Raw genomic sequence first — 15397 nt, 5'->3', positions numbered from 1 at the left:
GTTTAAGATGTTTGTAAAAAAGTTACTAGGTACTGTGGCTACTTTGGGGGTTGGGGGTTTGGTGGGGGTCGTGGTTGAACGTAAACGAAGGAATGAAGTGAACGCTGCTGGGGTGGATCGACCGAACCAGATCATGAGATACGGTTTCCCAACTAATTCAAACTTGAAGGTCAGAAGTTCAAGATAGGTTGATATCATGTGAGAGTGTTAATGTTATTGGTGTATTTGAGAAGACACTTAATGGTAATTGCTACAACTTAGTGGTCATTGATAAATTTAATTTAATTTTTATGTTACGTATGTAATTAAGAAACATAAAATTTAAAAATCTTACAATGTTATTTCTATGTTACAGGTACGTTCGAATTACGTTTTGTCGTACGATCGACGAAATAGAAATCCTAACTGGGTGTTTGAACATTTAAACATAGATATCATAAAGAAGACAAAAGATTCAATCGAGCGTGACCAACTTGCATTCACAGGTAACAATGGATATTGTTGTTCTACAAATATGTTTATAATTTCTTTATGTTGTATAAAATAAACAAAACTTTATGTGGCAAGTCACCATTAGTTGTGTCTATACAAACTTTATTTATTCTTGAATCTGTTGCTAGTTATATAAACAAAGTAACTCCATCTTTATCAAAGGTAGCACGTTTTTATTTCAAGTATAGGCCTATTAAATAATTATGTCATAAGTAAAAAAAGTTAAATTATTTCGTTTAAATATTCAGAGGATTCCTCGATACCTGGTTGGTTCCGCTCGACCAACCGTGACTTCGCTAAGAGTGGATTCGACCGAGGTCACATGGCTGCGGCAGCCAATCACAAGTGAGTATGTAACAGTTGCATGAAACTCGTTTATACAAGCATACAATGATGGCATCATCGAGCCTTGAACCTAAACCCTCTTAACAGTAGATCTTGTTTGTAATTTTCCTGGCAGCCAAATATTTAGTTAACTTGTCTGAGTTTTCCTACAATAAATTGGAACCAAACAAACATGTATGTGTAAGGTTTCCGTACAAATGTTATAACTTCAAACACACTTGTTTATCACACCGCACATCTATAATGCGCAGCTAACATATTTATTAACACAAGTATTACCACAGTTAAATTCTATTTTAATAAATTGGTACGTAACAAACTCTTTGGGTTAAGTTCAGATACTATTGTTAATGGGACACATTACACACAGCTAACATATTTTTTATGTGCTGAGTAATTTTTTTATTAAGATTATTTAGTTAACCTAACCTAACAAACACTGTAAGTATATAACACACAGCTAACATATTCACCACCCCAAGTGCGCAAGCCACATGGAAAGCCGATACATTCTACTTAAGCAACATCGTGCCGCAACACCCCCACATGAACCAACACGCATGGAATAACTTGGAGAAATACGTTCGTAGTTTATGTCACCATAACGATAATGTTTACGTTTGTACCGGCCCATTGTATCTACCAAGGTGAGGAGTTGTTTCATGTTGTTGAAATGTTAGTAATTGTAATTGATAATTTGTCTTCGTTTGGTGGGGCAACGACAGTCGTTATAACACGGGTGTTCTGATTCATACACCTCGTACCTGCTAACAAGTTACCATGTATAAAATCTTTGGGGTGAATGTTTTTCTGTATGGTTGATAATTTGAACAACCCATTAGTGACCACTGGGTTGAAGTAATTATCGTTAAATTTCTTGCCCAAGGCTACATACACCCACAATGGTAACAAAACCGAGCCTTGTTATTTCAATGCTCTAACAACAACAGAGCCTTTGCTGAATTATATTTTTTGTAAACAGGAAAGAGGCGGATGGTCGAATGTTTGTGACCTACCAAGTTATTGGGGACAACCATGTAGCAGTGCCTACCCATCTATTTAAGGTGATAATGTTATCCTAATACATGTTTTGGTTAATGGGCCAACCCTCAACTAAACCCATGATGTTCCACACTGTAGGATCCCACATACAATCTAATCCTGCCATTCTTAATACATCGAGTTCATTTAACTTATATATGAAACGTTGCTTAAGCCATTTATAAATCATTTAGGTCAAATTTGAAGTTATTTTATATTCATTTACTAAAACTTTTATGATTATCGGGGTAATAAAATAAGCCATAAATCCAAAGTTCAATAAAGTGACCACTGAACGACCTCACTCATATAGAATAGAATGTGCATATACTATGTTGGAGTAATGAACCAACTCTGGCCTAAATCCCAGGTCCCATGGTGTGCCTCACTGTAGGACCTCACCCATATAGAATAGAATGTGCATATACTATGTTGGGGTAATGAGCCAACTCTGGCTTGAATCCCAGGTCTCATGGCGTGCCTCACTGTTTACACTGTAAGACATCACCCATACAAATAAAAATATTCTAACTAACTTAAGTCCCCCCCCCCAGGTTATCCTCACTGAGAAGAAAGGTCGCTACACCCTCCGTAGCTATATGATGCCCAACCATTACATAGACCCCTCTATACCACTGGAACAATTCAAATGTTCATTAGAAAACATAGAAAGGGCTGCGGGGTTCTTTGTATTTCCACAACTCAAAGCAGAAATTCATTGATTTAAACAACTTCAATTTTTTAAATTAACTTTTTTTAAAAAATTTTGCATTTTTTTTATATTTTTATGGTCCTTTAAGGACAATGTGTGTCAAGGGGCTTGGGGTTTGGACCAGAATTTCCCAATTTGCCCAAATACATGGAACCATTACTATGCGGGTTAGGTCTTACGGGAAGGCATGTCAAATAAGAGACAACCCATTTATAAGGATGTATGGAGTATTTATTCTATTTTGTGTCAAAACACCATTTATAGTTGTTTTCATCATTTGATACAAACCAATCCACAAAAGGTTAGTGGTTATTTTCAATCCACAAAAGGTTAGTGGTTATTTTTAAATTTCTAATTCTCCTAAATATTTGCAGTTTTTTATTATTTTTGTTTTATTCTTAACTGCCAAATTGTATGTTTTGTTGCATTTTAAAGGCGCCGAGTAATTACCGATATTCATATTTACGTATTACTGTGGGGTAAGATGGGATACCGTTAGCACATAATATCCCATGTTTTTTATAATCATGTTTTTATCAATTAACAACACGTGTCGGGAGAATACGGTTATATAATTCTGTAAATATTTTTTGTTAGTTACCAAATGGGACGATAAAATAGAATGAAAATATAAACCACCTTACCCCAACCTACCATACGTTTGAACAGAATATGCAAAAGTTAAATTTAGACGTTTAAATCTATCCCAACATTGTGCCATTTGTTTAAGCTTTTTAAAAGTTCCTATTTGTTGTAAACTGTTATAATACTGAAATTCATATTCGCATTATTGTATATTTTAAACCTTTTTTCAAATGCATCATGCTAGTAGATTTAATATATTTGTGGCAGCACATTTCATCATTTTTACTTAAACATTTTTAATTTAAATTTTTAAATCTAACAAGAGAATTAGGTAAAATTAAAATATTAAAATTTTTGCATTGAATACTGTGTGTTAGTCGTTAGGTGTGTTGCAGTTTATTGCCAATTATTTCATCTAAAATAAATGATATTGTCAAATAAGTTACCTTGTATGTATCGTTGTGGGTGACAGTTCAAACAACTCTTTATTTTTACAGTGTTTTTGTTGTTGATATCTTGTGATTTTGTGAATAATTATTTTCATGTCTGGCCAACATTTTGATTTTATTTATAAGACGATATGAATTTGAATATAAACGCATTACATCAACACATATTTACATATAGTAGGTAACACCTCATACCCATTTACAAGTTTTGTACGTGATTTGTGAGTGATTGTTTTTTTGTCTGGCCGACAATTTTAATTTTACATAGATTTACATATAGGAAGCAGTTATACTGGTTCCCTTTGTTTTGTATGTGACTTTGTGAGTGATTGGTTTTATGTCTGGATTAACATCTATTAACATCTAACAAGCAGTTTATGAACCAAACACAACCCAACAAACAGGATGTTGCGGCAATTTTTGAATATCTCGTCACGTTTGTTATCAATCACAACAAATACTTGCGCTTATAAATCAAATCATGCGTCGGCAGAATATCATTTCATGCAACCAGGATGAAGTTGTTGTTATTTCTATGTTTATTGAAGCTTCTCTTCAATTATAGTCAAGGTCAGTTATTTAAATAATAATGTTAATACATTATTGTTATTTTCTGTTTTATAACAAGTTTGTTAATTAGAACTAGTATATATATATATTTATAACTAAAATTAAGCATTTGGTTATGACTATCAAATGTTTTAATGTGTTTTACTATTTTATTTCTAAATAAATAAATAAATAATTTTTATCTTGAATCTTCTGTTTGTTCAATGGTGCTTTTATGTCACTTATTTGTAAGAATATATTAATTAACAAAGACTTGCAATTTTATGTGTTTTGCTGAAACCTAATATGAATTGATAAATGAACTTATTTATCCTTGCGTGGCGAGGAAAAGACAGTCGTTGTAACCCAATGTTCTGTTTCATACACCTCTTATGTAGCTTTGTGGGTGATTATTTTTATGCATGCTAAAATTCCCTCGTTGAATATTTTATATTTACTTTCCAGGCCAATGTGGATTCACAGGGGTTGCGACGCTCAACCCAACCCCCCTACAATTCCCCCCCAACCCCAACAATATACCTTGTTATTGGAACATATCGGCACCCCAGGGGTTGGAGGTTCAAATCTCAATACTGTCCCTTGTTACCCAACAACAATTTACTTTGGAGGTATTGATGTTTAAGTATAGTTAGTTTAAAAACACTCAACTTTTGGGTAATTGGTCAACTATGTCTAAATCCCAGGTCCCATAGTCTGCCCCCCTGCAGGACCTGAATCATAAAGAATACAAACCGTAAACTATGTAAGCTCTAAACCCTTGTTTTTCTAAACTGTTTACAATCACTGTTCACCATATGCCCACCCATATAGAAATTAACCCCTCACTTAATCTACCCAACCCTCCCAGTTCTATGATGGCGACACCACAGACCACATGACACTGAACGCACCAACCGACCCCCTCAATATTGTGTCATCTCGTGGAAACATTATTGTCAGGTTTCAATCGAACTTTGCTGTTCCTGGGTTCAACATTCTGTATTTTGGTAAGTTTCAAACTAAAGATTACTAAGTTTTTACCCAAGCACTGGATTGGTTTATATATCTATGGTTACAATAGAATGTGCATGCTAAATCTTGCTTGACTTTATAAAATAAAATAATTGCCTTTATATTCAAGAATAACTAAGTTTTTAAGTAAAGCCACAATATAGACAAACCGTTAGTGACCACAGGGTTGGAGAAATGACCATTAAGTGCCTTGCTCAAGGACACATACACCCACAATAGTAGCAGTAACGAGCCTTGAACCCATTACCTCTGTGTTAGTGGTAAGCTAACCACTGACACAGCCAGGGATTTAAAATCTCTGTTTAGGATTTTGAATTTCAGGTTCAATTATTGCATCATAATCCGTATTGACAGCTGTGATGTCATAAGACTGATTGATGAGTAACTATAGCAACTGCATCATGTCTGTGACATCACATCCTGTCTACCAATACTCGTCTGTGGTTGGAGGATTAGCGTTTATGACATCACAATGCACTTTGTATGAAATGTCAAAATCTTTTTAGAATCCACGATAATTGGAATGATTAATTCAAATTAATTATAAATTGCTCATGATATTTTTAAGCTTGGTATGGAAAAGGTCAAATGTCTGCAGTTTTGTTTTCATACTGGTGGTGCATATACATTATGTGATAATTTACATAACATACCAACACCAGTAACCATATATATAAGATACATACACTAAATATTGTTAAATGAATGTAACTTGTTTATCCTTGTGTGTTGGTCACCAGCAGTTGTCTGTAACCTCTTGGCCAGCAACACCGTTAACCATTGTTTTATAGCGCCAAACATCATCTGACTCTAAACTTTAAATGTGATGTTTAGAAACGAAAGTATTCTTGTCATATATATATAGGCTGCTTTGTTTATATTTAAACTGACCAGCAAACAGTGTTGTTATTACCTAACTAAGCCCATTGTTACCTAACTAAGCCCATTGTTTCATCACAGCTGTGTTCCAACATTCAGCAGCTGCTGTTCGACTTCAGAACCAGAAAAGAAGTGAGTTGGCATACATAGATGGTAGCACCATGATGTTTATACAATCTCTATTATTGAGTGTCCATAAACTGCCTCAGTGGGATCTAGATGGTAGCACCCTGGGTGTTGGGGTAATAGACCTACATCCCAGGTCTCAGGTGTGCCTCACTGAAGCAATCACCCTTATAGAATGAAATCTATATTTTTGAGTGTCTAAAACTGCCTTAGTGGGATCTAGATGGTAGCACCCTGGGTGTTGGAGTAATATACTTATAAACCACATAATAACCCACTCCAACTCACAGACCAACCAAGTGAATGTAGCTTCCCCAATGTTTGTCTTTCCAACTTCAACCGTTTTGATCTCCCAAGCACTGATATTGCTTATCTACCTGGCTGCACATTCTCACAGTGGTTCTATCTCAACAAATTATGCTTCTCCTTATTTTTCAATGATTATCCTTATCAAGACAACAGTGTTTGCAGGTAATTTGTTAATTGTGATTGTATGGGTTGTGTGTCTTTGAATAAATGTAGCTTGTTCATTATCGCATGGCGGGGCAACGACAGTCGTTATAACACGCCTGTTCTGTTTCATACACCTTGTGTTCGCTTACAGTTATCACATATGTAACTAATTTACCCTCATTTTGTACTTCTGTATTAATTATAAATAATGTTATAACAACTGTGGTTTTCCGATATTTCTCATCTTTTTACAATGTTGTATATTAACCCTTTACCTTGACACAAGGCCGAAACAAGGTAAAATTCATCCATTATTTACATAAGTTTAAAACTTTCCCACAGACGTCAAGTGAATTCATACGAGCGTTGTGTTGAAGGTGTTGATCGTAAATGTAGCATTGGGAATAAAACAACGGCGTCATCTTATTTCTCTCCATATATGACATCTTTTCAACAGGTACCATTTGTGTTGTTTATTTGTTGAAACAGTAATATTGCCCTAAATATTTTATCGGTATATCATGTGTCTTTTTCTTTACACATTGAAATAGAAAAGCCCATTGAAACAATTATTTTTGTATAAAGCTGCTATGAATATATTATTACTATAAATTTTAAATATTAGGAAACTTTCTCCTAAGCATTTAATAACAATTTATATCCTGATGTAACTGTTGGGGAAATGCTGCACACAAGTATAGCTTCATTTTGTCCATATTTTTTTAAAACTAAACCAAATCCAGTTAAAAAAATCTGCTTTCCCTATAAAATTTCACCTTAATTTATTGCATTTTCATCTGATTTACTGAAACCACTATTTCCATTGATTTACCTTACTCCAACATTAGTAATAAAATCCAAAATATTTAATGACAATTTATATCGTGCTAAATGTAACTGTTGGGGGTTGTATTGTTCTAATGTGGGTAAAGGTTGAAAATGAATTCCAAAACTATTTCCAGCGAATCGTTCAAAGTTTTGTGAACATGACAACTGCCATTCAACCAAGTTACGACTCCCATTGCGTTCGTAACACCGCAGGGATTGATGATAATGACAACACAATGAGCTCTCTTATAGCACACACACTTGCGGCACAACAACAATTAGTTGACCTCCCTAATATTTGTAACTTCACCAACCTTCGAATCAAAGGAAGGAAGATGGTTCGAATAAACAGGAGGATGATGTCAGCAAGAAATGGACGGCAATTTTGCAGGTCCTTATACTTAATATGGGATGCTACCAATGTGTTCTAACTAAATGTAGCCTTTTTATTCTCGCATGGCGGGGCAACAACCGTCGTTATAACACTGGTGTTCTGTTTCATGCACCTCGTGCTCGCTTACTAGTTACCGGTTATATAACTTTATGGTTGATTGTTTTATATGAGTGACAATTTGGGCAAACAAGCTGTGACAAAATATTAAATAATAATTTTCCGTTATAGGCCACAGACATGCCACCTCTGTATACTATTATTGTCTTAAGAAACTTTATAGTGAACTAAAGTTTTACTTTTCCAATATTATTCCCGTGCAGGCAATACTCCTCATACCAGCAGGTAGTGATCAATGCACTGACCGATGTATGTAACATGTCATCCCTTACAACCCCATACACAATCTTTCCCGTATTGATTGACATCTCACTTTATGCTGAGAAGATGTTTAGTTTAACAACTGGTTTGGTGGAGCAGTTTACCCTGCCTGCTTGTTACTGTAAGTATTTGCATTGCCGATCTATTATGTATGGAAATGTGCCATTGTTGAATAAACGTATGTAACTTATGTATCTTGGCATCACCCACAAAGTAACATACATGGTAACTCGTAAGCTGGCACGAGGTGTTAAACCCGTGTGATAACGACTGTCGTTTTCCGGCCACGCGAGGATAAAGTAAGTTACATTACATTCATGGCGGGGCAACGACAGTCTTTAGTTAAATTTATTTTTTTTTATTTCCAGAATCTCCTGACATCACAATCATCATTGTTTAATAATAAGCTTCTCCTGTCACATCACAATAATTCATTGTTTGCAAATAAATTCATATATGTACAAGTGTTTATTGCATTTGAAACAAATTTTATGTGGAGTAAAGAGTCGAGCTTGTTTATTAAAATGTAGTTTGGGAACTGCATATATATAGTTTATGGTTTCATATCGAAAAAGAATTTAATTGGGGCAACATAGTGTATTAGAGCAGTGGGACAGTGTAGACAGCACTGAATTCATAAAGAAGGCTGGGTTGGGTGCTGGGATCATGTGTAGGTTATGACTTGTCTCTGATGCTCTAGTAGTCTAGTATATTTAAATGCAAATATTCAACCTGAAAAATGTAATCTTGATCAAGACGTTGGTCGCCGGAATGTTGGTTTTAAACAAATAATTGCCAGACTTTTATGTTTAACATCAAGGAATATACCATGTTTGTTGTGTGGTAGCAACTGAAATAATGTTGCATTTTTCAACTTTAAAGTGTAACCAAGAAAATTGTATAAAGTCTAATATTGTTTGCCTTTTTATTTGTGTTAAACATTTAACTTTGTTAGTATTGGTTTAAAAAGTAGTAGTAAGGTAATTTCTACTTTGTGAGCGGGGTTAAAATATTTTCGTAATATCTGATTTCTATCCACGGTTAGATTGGTTTTGCTTGTATCTGCTTTAGGTTGATTAATTCTTTAAGATTTACAAAGACGTAATTAAAGTTTTTAATAATGTTTAAAGTTAAATTAAATATGTTTAGATTATGTTTTTAGATAACTACATAAGCCCGTTTTGTAAAAGTATGCAATCAAAGTGATTATTGTTGCGTTTCGTATCTATTTCGTTGTTGTTTAGCCATTTTTATTTTCGTGAAATTTTAATATTTTAAGATAGATTAAACGGTAATACGTATACGATAATTGACGTGCAGTTTAATATTCTTAATTATTATCACATTATATAGATTTTGTAAGAATATTCATCAATAAATCTTCGTATATTGGTGTTACTGCTGGTTAAAGCAAGAGGGATATTTGGACACAACCACTGATTTGTTTGAATATTTTCCTTGTTACTGACACTTGGTACAGGTGAATATCTTGGTCTAGAATCCTCCCCAACCAACATAACCACCAAACCCCTAACCACTATTCTATACCTGGAACATATTGCGTAATCTTTAATGTTAAAGAAGATTGTATGCTGCTGTTGGAACAATTATCATATGTGAATTGTGAATGTCCCGAAATTAACACTGGTGAAAATTCCTTGGTACAAATTAAGCCGGTTGAAATGGATATGGGTTGGTAGTTACGTTAACGGTTACGTTAGGTTGGTAGTTACGTTAACGGTTACGTTAGCAGCCATACACCATAGGAGGGGGGGGGGGATACTTCACTACCGCTATGTATGTACTTGCTTGCACATTCCATTATGCCACCCTTGTTTTTATAAACTGAGACTCCCAAACTTATCTTATTTGTAAACAAGCTGTTGAGGTATTTTATTTGTGTGCAGAAGTGTCGATGTTCCACAGGTTGTCTTCATCACACTTAAACCTTTAAGTGTTATTATCTTGGCATGTACTTACATTTCAGTTTAAAAAAAATACATAAATCTAATAAATTATGTTTTCCCTTAACCCAACTTGTAATTTAGAAGAATGTCCGCACTAGTTCGTTGTGTCATTGATGGAATATAAAATCTGTATAACATGGAACCTTTGTTATATTGAAAAGTAGAAACAAACTATTAATTTATACTTTTACCATCCACAGATAAAATGGCTGCGGGACCCTACAATTACTCGTACATTTTCAAGTACATTATTATTGGTGAGTTGAAGCTACCAGTGTTTCCCAACAATAAACATATTGCAAACACAGTGTTTCACAAGCCTTTTAAGCTTACTACCAATAACCAGTGTTTCGCAACACATTGCAAAAACAGTGTTTTCCAACTTTTTTTAAGTTTAATGCCCAAGTTCTATTTCATTTTTGGACAAAGCCGGTTGTGATTACAGGATTTATTTACGTTTAATGATAGTTCATTTTAAAATATAAGATGATAAATGAAATATGTATGTATAATTTATCGTAGAATTAGCTTTCAGGTTTTTAATAGTGGTGTGGTTAATAATTAATTAGGGTTTATTTACATAACTATATTTACATTAGCGTTTTTTGGGGTATTGGGCCAACTGTGGCATAAATCTCAGGTTACAGGGCGTGCCTCACTGTAAAATTAGAACTCGACCCATATAGAATACAATGTTGGGGAATGGGCCAACCCTGGTCTAAACCCAGGGTGTGTCTCTTTATACAACCTCACCCATATAGAATATTAACAAAGGTTTAATTTAAACAGGGGACATGGGAGTTGGGAAGTCATGTCTGCTCCACCAGTTCACTGAAAAGAAATGTAAGTCCCAAGAAATAACGTTTGTGTATTATCCATATGTTTCTATTAAAACTCTATATAGATTATTTGTATTCTAACTATGGTTGTACCTAAAGCTGCATTTAAACTTCGTAGCAAAAACTTTACACACCCTACAGCTTCACATACATAAACACTTATTAAAATTAACCAAGGTAACCAAGACTTGGCCATTACAACATAGGTGTATCACTATGCAGACCGCGAACACATTTCTATTTAATAATATTTTCACTGTAGCTGGTTTTATTTAAGTGGCTTAATTAAACGAATCTTGGTTGGTTTTATGCTTGTTAATGCAACTCCTTGTTTGCTGTCAAGCTCCTGTCGTTGTTTTCACATTTTAAGCAACCAGGCCTACTTGTTCCTGTATGGCAGCACCCTGGGTGTTGGGGTAATTGGCCAAAAGTCCCACGTCTTATAGCGTGTCACACTGTAGGACCTCACCCATACTTTAAAAAACCCTTTGTTCATTGTTAATCCTCTTTGTGTTGCTTTGTATTCATAATAAGCCATGTGACTTAAGATTAAAGGGGTTTGTTGATGGTTTGATAAAAAAATATAAAACAACAACAACATTTAAAGTTCAGCCTCAGGGTGTTAAATATGCTGACTATATTTGTTTTCACTTTTTGCTGACACAGCAAAATCACCCAACTTGTTTTTGTGCTTCAAATTTATGCAGAAGAGTTTTGTTGCATTTATTGTCTCACAACTGCTATTATTACATCATTATTACATCACAGTCATGGCTGATTGTCCCCACACAATTGGAGTTGAGTTTGGAACGCGAATCATAGAAGTTTCGGGACAAAAGATTAAACTACAAATATGGGACACCGCTGGTCAAGAAAGATTCAGGTGTGATGTCATAATAACAACAATGATGTCATAAACATTTTTATGATGTGAATCATATATGCTTGTAATGTTTGTACTTTTATTTCTTTCTTTGTCTTTAGAATATTTTAAGCCCAAGGGCCTTGGATCCTTTTTATTATGGCTGATTGAACCCCACAAGTGACGAATTTAACATATTTCTTTAACACCAATCATAGGACATGTATTAAATTTTAAACAAAATCTGTTTTGACATTATTAAATTGCCATTTTGTCTTCATATGCAGAATACCTTCATATGCAAGTACCTTCATAAACCTTAACCTTACAGAGCTGTGACAAGGAGTTATTACCGGGGTGCTGCAGGAGCATTGATGGTTTATGACATCACAAGGAGAAGTACATACAACCACCTTAGTAGTTGGCTTACTGATGCCAGGAATCTAACCAATCCTAATACCGTAAGTTCATACTTGTAGCACGTGTATGTTACATACATGTCACATTGTTTGGATTTTTAGTAAAATCTGGACATAACTGACGTATATGGTTTATAATGAAGTGTTTGGCTGCATGATTTTTAAATTTTCCAAAACCTGGGGAGGCATTGTTAAAATACAGTTACACGCCGCGTAGTTGTCTTAGTACTTTTGAAAGTAATAGGCATGATTTTCTTATTGTTTACTTTTACTTTACAGGTATATGATAATGTAATAATCACCCACAACGTAACATACGTGGTAACTTGTAAGTGGGCATGAGGTGTATGACACAGAACGTCCGCGTTATAACGAATGTCGTTGCCCCGCCTTGCGAGGATAAATGTTCATTCAAACCCCCCTTCCTCCCCCCAGGTTATATTTTTAATCGGCAACAAAGGTGACTTGGACGGACAACGCGACGTAACTTATGAAGAAGCAAAACAATTCGCCGACGAAAACGGACTCCTGTTCCTCGAAGCAAGCGCTAAAACGTGGGTGTTATGTGTGGAGTGTGGGTGTTGTATTATTGCATATGTAATATGTATTTAGTTGTTGGAGTATTTTGATTGTGAAGCAGAATATGCCCCATTAAAGTTTACTGATAAATACAATGTAGAAAATTCTTGCGTTCGCCTGCCTACCCTAGGTTTGATGCTTATGATTGGACTCATTTAAAATAGTTTTATTTGGTTAATTTTAACTAAACAACAACTGATCAGATTAATAGTAGCAGATCACATTATTATAACACTTGATATATCACATAAAAATGAGATTATTAAAACACCTGTTTTCATCAGCGGGGACAACGTTGAGGACGTCTTCCTTGAAACTGCAAAGAAAATTTACCAAAATATTCAAGATGGAAGGTAGGGGTTGTGGGGATTATAAGATTAACTATATGTGATGGTAATGGTACCATGTACTGTGGTTGGCACCAAGGGATACCGGGTTCAATGCCCGATACGGATAGGCGTCTGTGTATTTGTGCAAGACACTTAACGGCAATTGCTCCAGCCCAGTGGTCACTAATGGGTTGTCCAAATTGTGAGCCATACAGGAAAAAAATCACCCACAAAGTTACATACGTGGTAACTTATAATTGAAGATAAATAAGTTACATTTACTCCTTGAAAAGATAGGATTGATAAATAAAATACATTGATTATACAGACATCCCAATCATTGAGATCAATGATAGGAATATTCGCCCACTTTATCACAAGGACAATAAAGCTTCATGATCCTTACAGTTGTGTATGGGTTGCCTATTATTAGTTGCCAACGTATACAATATGTTTTACAGTTCATTGGGTTTATAGAATTATATTGTATGAATGTATGTGGTTTATCGACAGTCACTATTATAACACGGTGTTCTGTTTTATACACATTGTGCCTGCTTACCAGTTACCCTGTGTGTAACTTTGTGAGAGATTATGTGGATATTCCTAGTGTGTAACTTTCTCATCTCTGGCTGAAATTTGGGCTAAAGTTGGCCCCTTACCCCAACAGCCAGGGTGCTGCCACACCCACCTTACAAGATGCTGAAGCTTGTCGCTTCCACAAATGAGGATTGCATTTTACCCTACAACAACTAATAATATACCAATCCACAGTTTGGACCTGAATGCAGCAGAGTCGGGCGTGCAACACAAACCAGCCAACAGACCCGGCCAAACACTTCAGAACGACCAGCAACCTAAAGAAGGCTGTTCGTGCTGACAAGTTACGCCCCCAATATAAACATAGGTAATCCCAGCCAATCATGCGCCGATCTACATAATGATTATCCATTACGCATGATTGTATATTGTAGTTGTTAGCTTCATGCTTTTATTCCAACTTTACCTGAAGGTTAACATATGGAAATCAATTTTAAAAATTTTTCCAAAATTCTTAACATTTTGAAGAAAAATTAAAGTTATAAATTTAAGGTTCCAAAAATTATATTTTCTGCAGAGTTTTAAGTAATTTTGTTTCTAAATGTTTTGAAAGTGTAAAAATTTTGAACAAATTGCTCCTGTATTTCAAGTACAATTCCAATGATTTTTTTCAAGAAATAAAAAGCTCCGTATTAGTCAAGCGAGTGCTGAAGCAATTGTAGATTAAAGATCTTATTTAAAACTATTTCTAAACACAGTGTTTCTCAACCCTTTGCTGCAACCAAAATATTAAACATAAATTAATGACGAAGCTTTTCCCCAATTTCCGAAACTACATTTCACCCAACTTTTTGTAAGCTTATAATTAAACAGTTTACAGATTTTACAATAACTGTCAAAATTGCTTTATATAACACTTTTGGGTTGCAACCCAGGGGTTGAGAAACAATGTTTAAACTGTTTTGTATGTTGAGTTCACTTTAACTGTAGAAATTGCTGCAAGAAAATATTTTGCCATCTTATAACTTGTGACATCACAATAAGCATTATTACCCTTTTAATTACTTTTGCTGGTAAAATGTTATATTTATGTATGTTGATATGTTATTTCTCTGGCGTGCAAATTGTTGTACTTTAATATGTAACCTGTATTAACTTAATGACGACCACAATAAATGGTGTATTCACTCATATGTGCTGAAGCTATTGCAGTGTGTGGATAAGCAAACACGACTTTTGATTTGTTTGATCATTTATATTCTCGTGGGTGGGAACTTGAGGAACTTATCCATGGTTGCCACTCCTATGTCCACAGTTGGGTTGCTGAAGCTATTGCAGTGTGTGGATAAGCAGACCTGACTTTTGGCTGGTTTGGTCATTTATATTCTTGTGAGTGGGAACTTGCCTGACTTATCTATGGTTGCCACTCCCATGTCCACCGTCGATCTGCTGAAGCTATTGCAGTGTGTGAATAAGCAGACATGACTTTTGATTGGTTTAGTGATTTATATTTGTGTAAAAAACTTTTTCATGCTAGTCATTCTGATGCAAACAGTCGAGATGTTATAATTCAGTCCCCGATATACCTTAATGTTTATG

At 34.9% G+C, this 15397-nt stretch overlaps 3 protein-coding genes across 3 annotated transcripts; all 3 read left to right on the top strand.

The window, feature by feature from the left end:
- Nucleotides 1–2: 2 nt before the first annotated feature.
- Nucleotides 3–3616, top strand: LOC149730526 (endonuclease G, mitochondrial-like). Its single transcript, XM_089884426.1, has 6 exons — nt 3–169; nt 356–485; nt 741–837; nt 1320–1484; nt 1820–1901; nt 2433–3616. The coding sequence occupies exons 1-6, from the start codon at nt 8–10 to the stop codon at nt 2598–2600; spliced, it is 804 nt and encodes a 267-aa protein (XP_089740552.1). The 5' UTR covers nt 3–7; the 3' UTR covers nt 2601–3616.
- A 264-nt stretch (nt 3617–3880) lies between these two features.
- Nucleotides 3881–8727, top strand: LOC149730525 (uncharacterized). Its single transcript, XM_089884421.1, has 9 exons — nt 3881–4194; nt 4639–4802; nt 5042–5180; nt 6166–6216; nt 6501–6681; nt 7006–7120; nt 7626–7882; nt 8206–8384; nt 8632–8727. Coding segments are annotated over exons 1-9 (1143 nt in total). The 5' UTR covers nt 3881–4139; the 3' UTR covers nt 8634–8727.
- Nucleotides 8728–9596: 869 nt separating this feature from the next.
- On the top strand, nt 9597–14991 carry LOC149730524 (ras-related protein Rab-14). Its single transcript, XM_089884430.1, has 8 exons — nt 9597–9743; nt 10431–10487; nt 11020–11073; nt 11838–11952; nt 12263–12392; nt 12786–12904; nt 13214–13282; nt 14033–14991. Exons 2-8 carry the CDS (start codon nt 10436–10438, stop codon nt 14136–14138), a joined length of 645 nt encoding a protein of 214 aa, XP_089740556.1. The 5' UTR covers nt 9597–9743; nt 10431–10435; the 3' UTR covers nt 14139–14991.
- Nucleotides 14992–15397: the final 406 nt, after the last annotated feature.

The sequence above is a fragment of the Ciona robusta genome, chromosome 9 (genome assembly GCF_009617815.1).
Source record: "Ciona robusta chromosome 9, ASM961781v2".
In the NCBI taxonomy this organism is placed as follows: Eukaryota; Metazoa; Chordata; class Ascidiacea; order Phlebobranchia; family Cionidae; genus Ciona; species Ciona robusta.
This window is presented reverse-complemented; position numbering and strand designations above follow the sequence as displayed.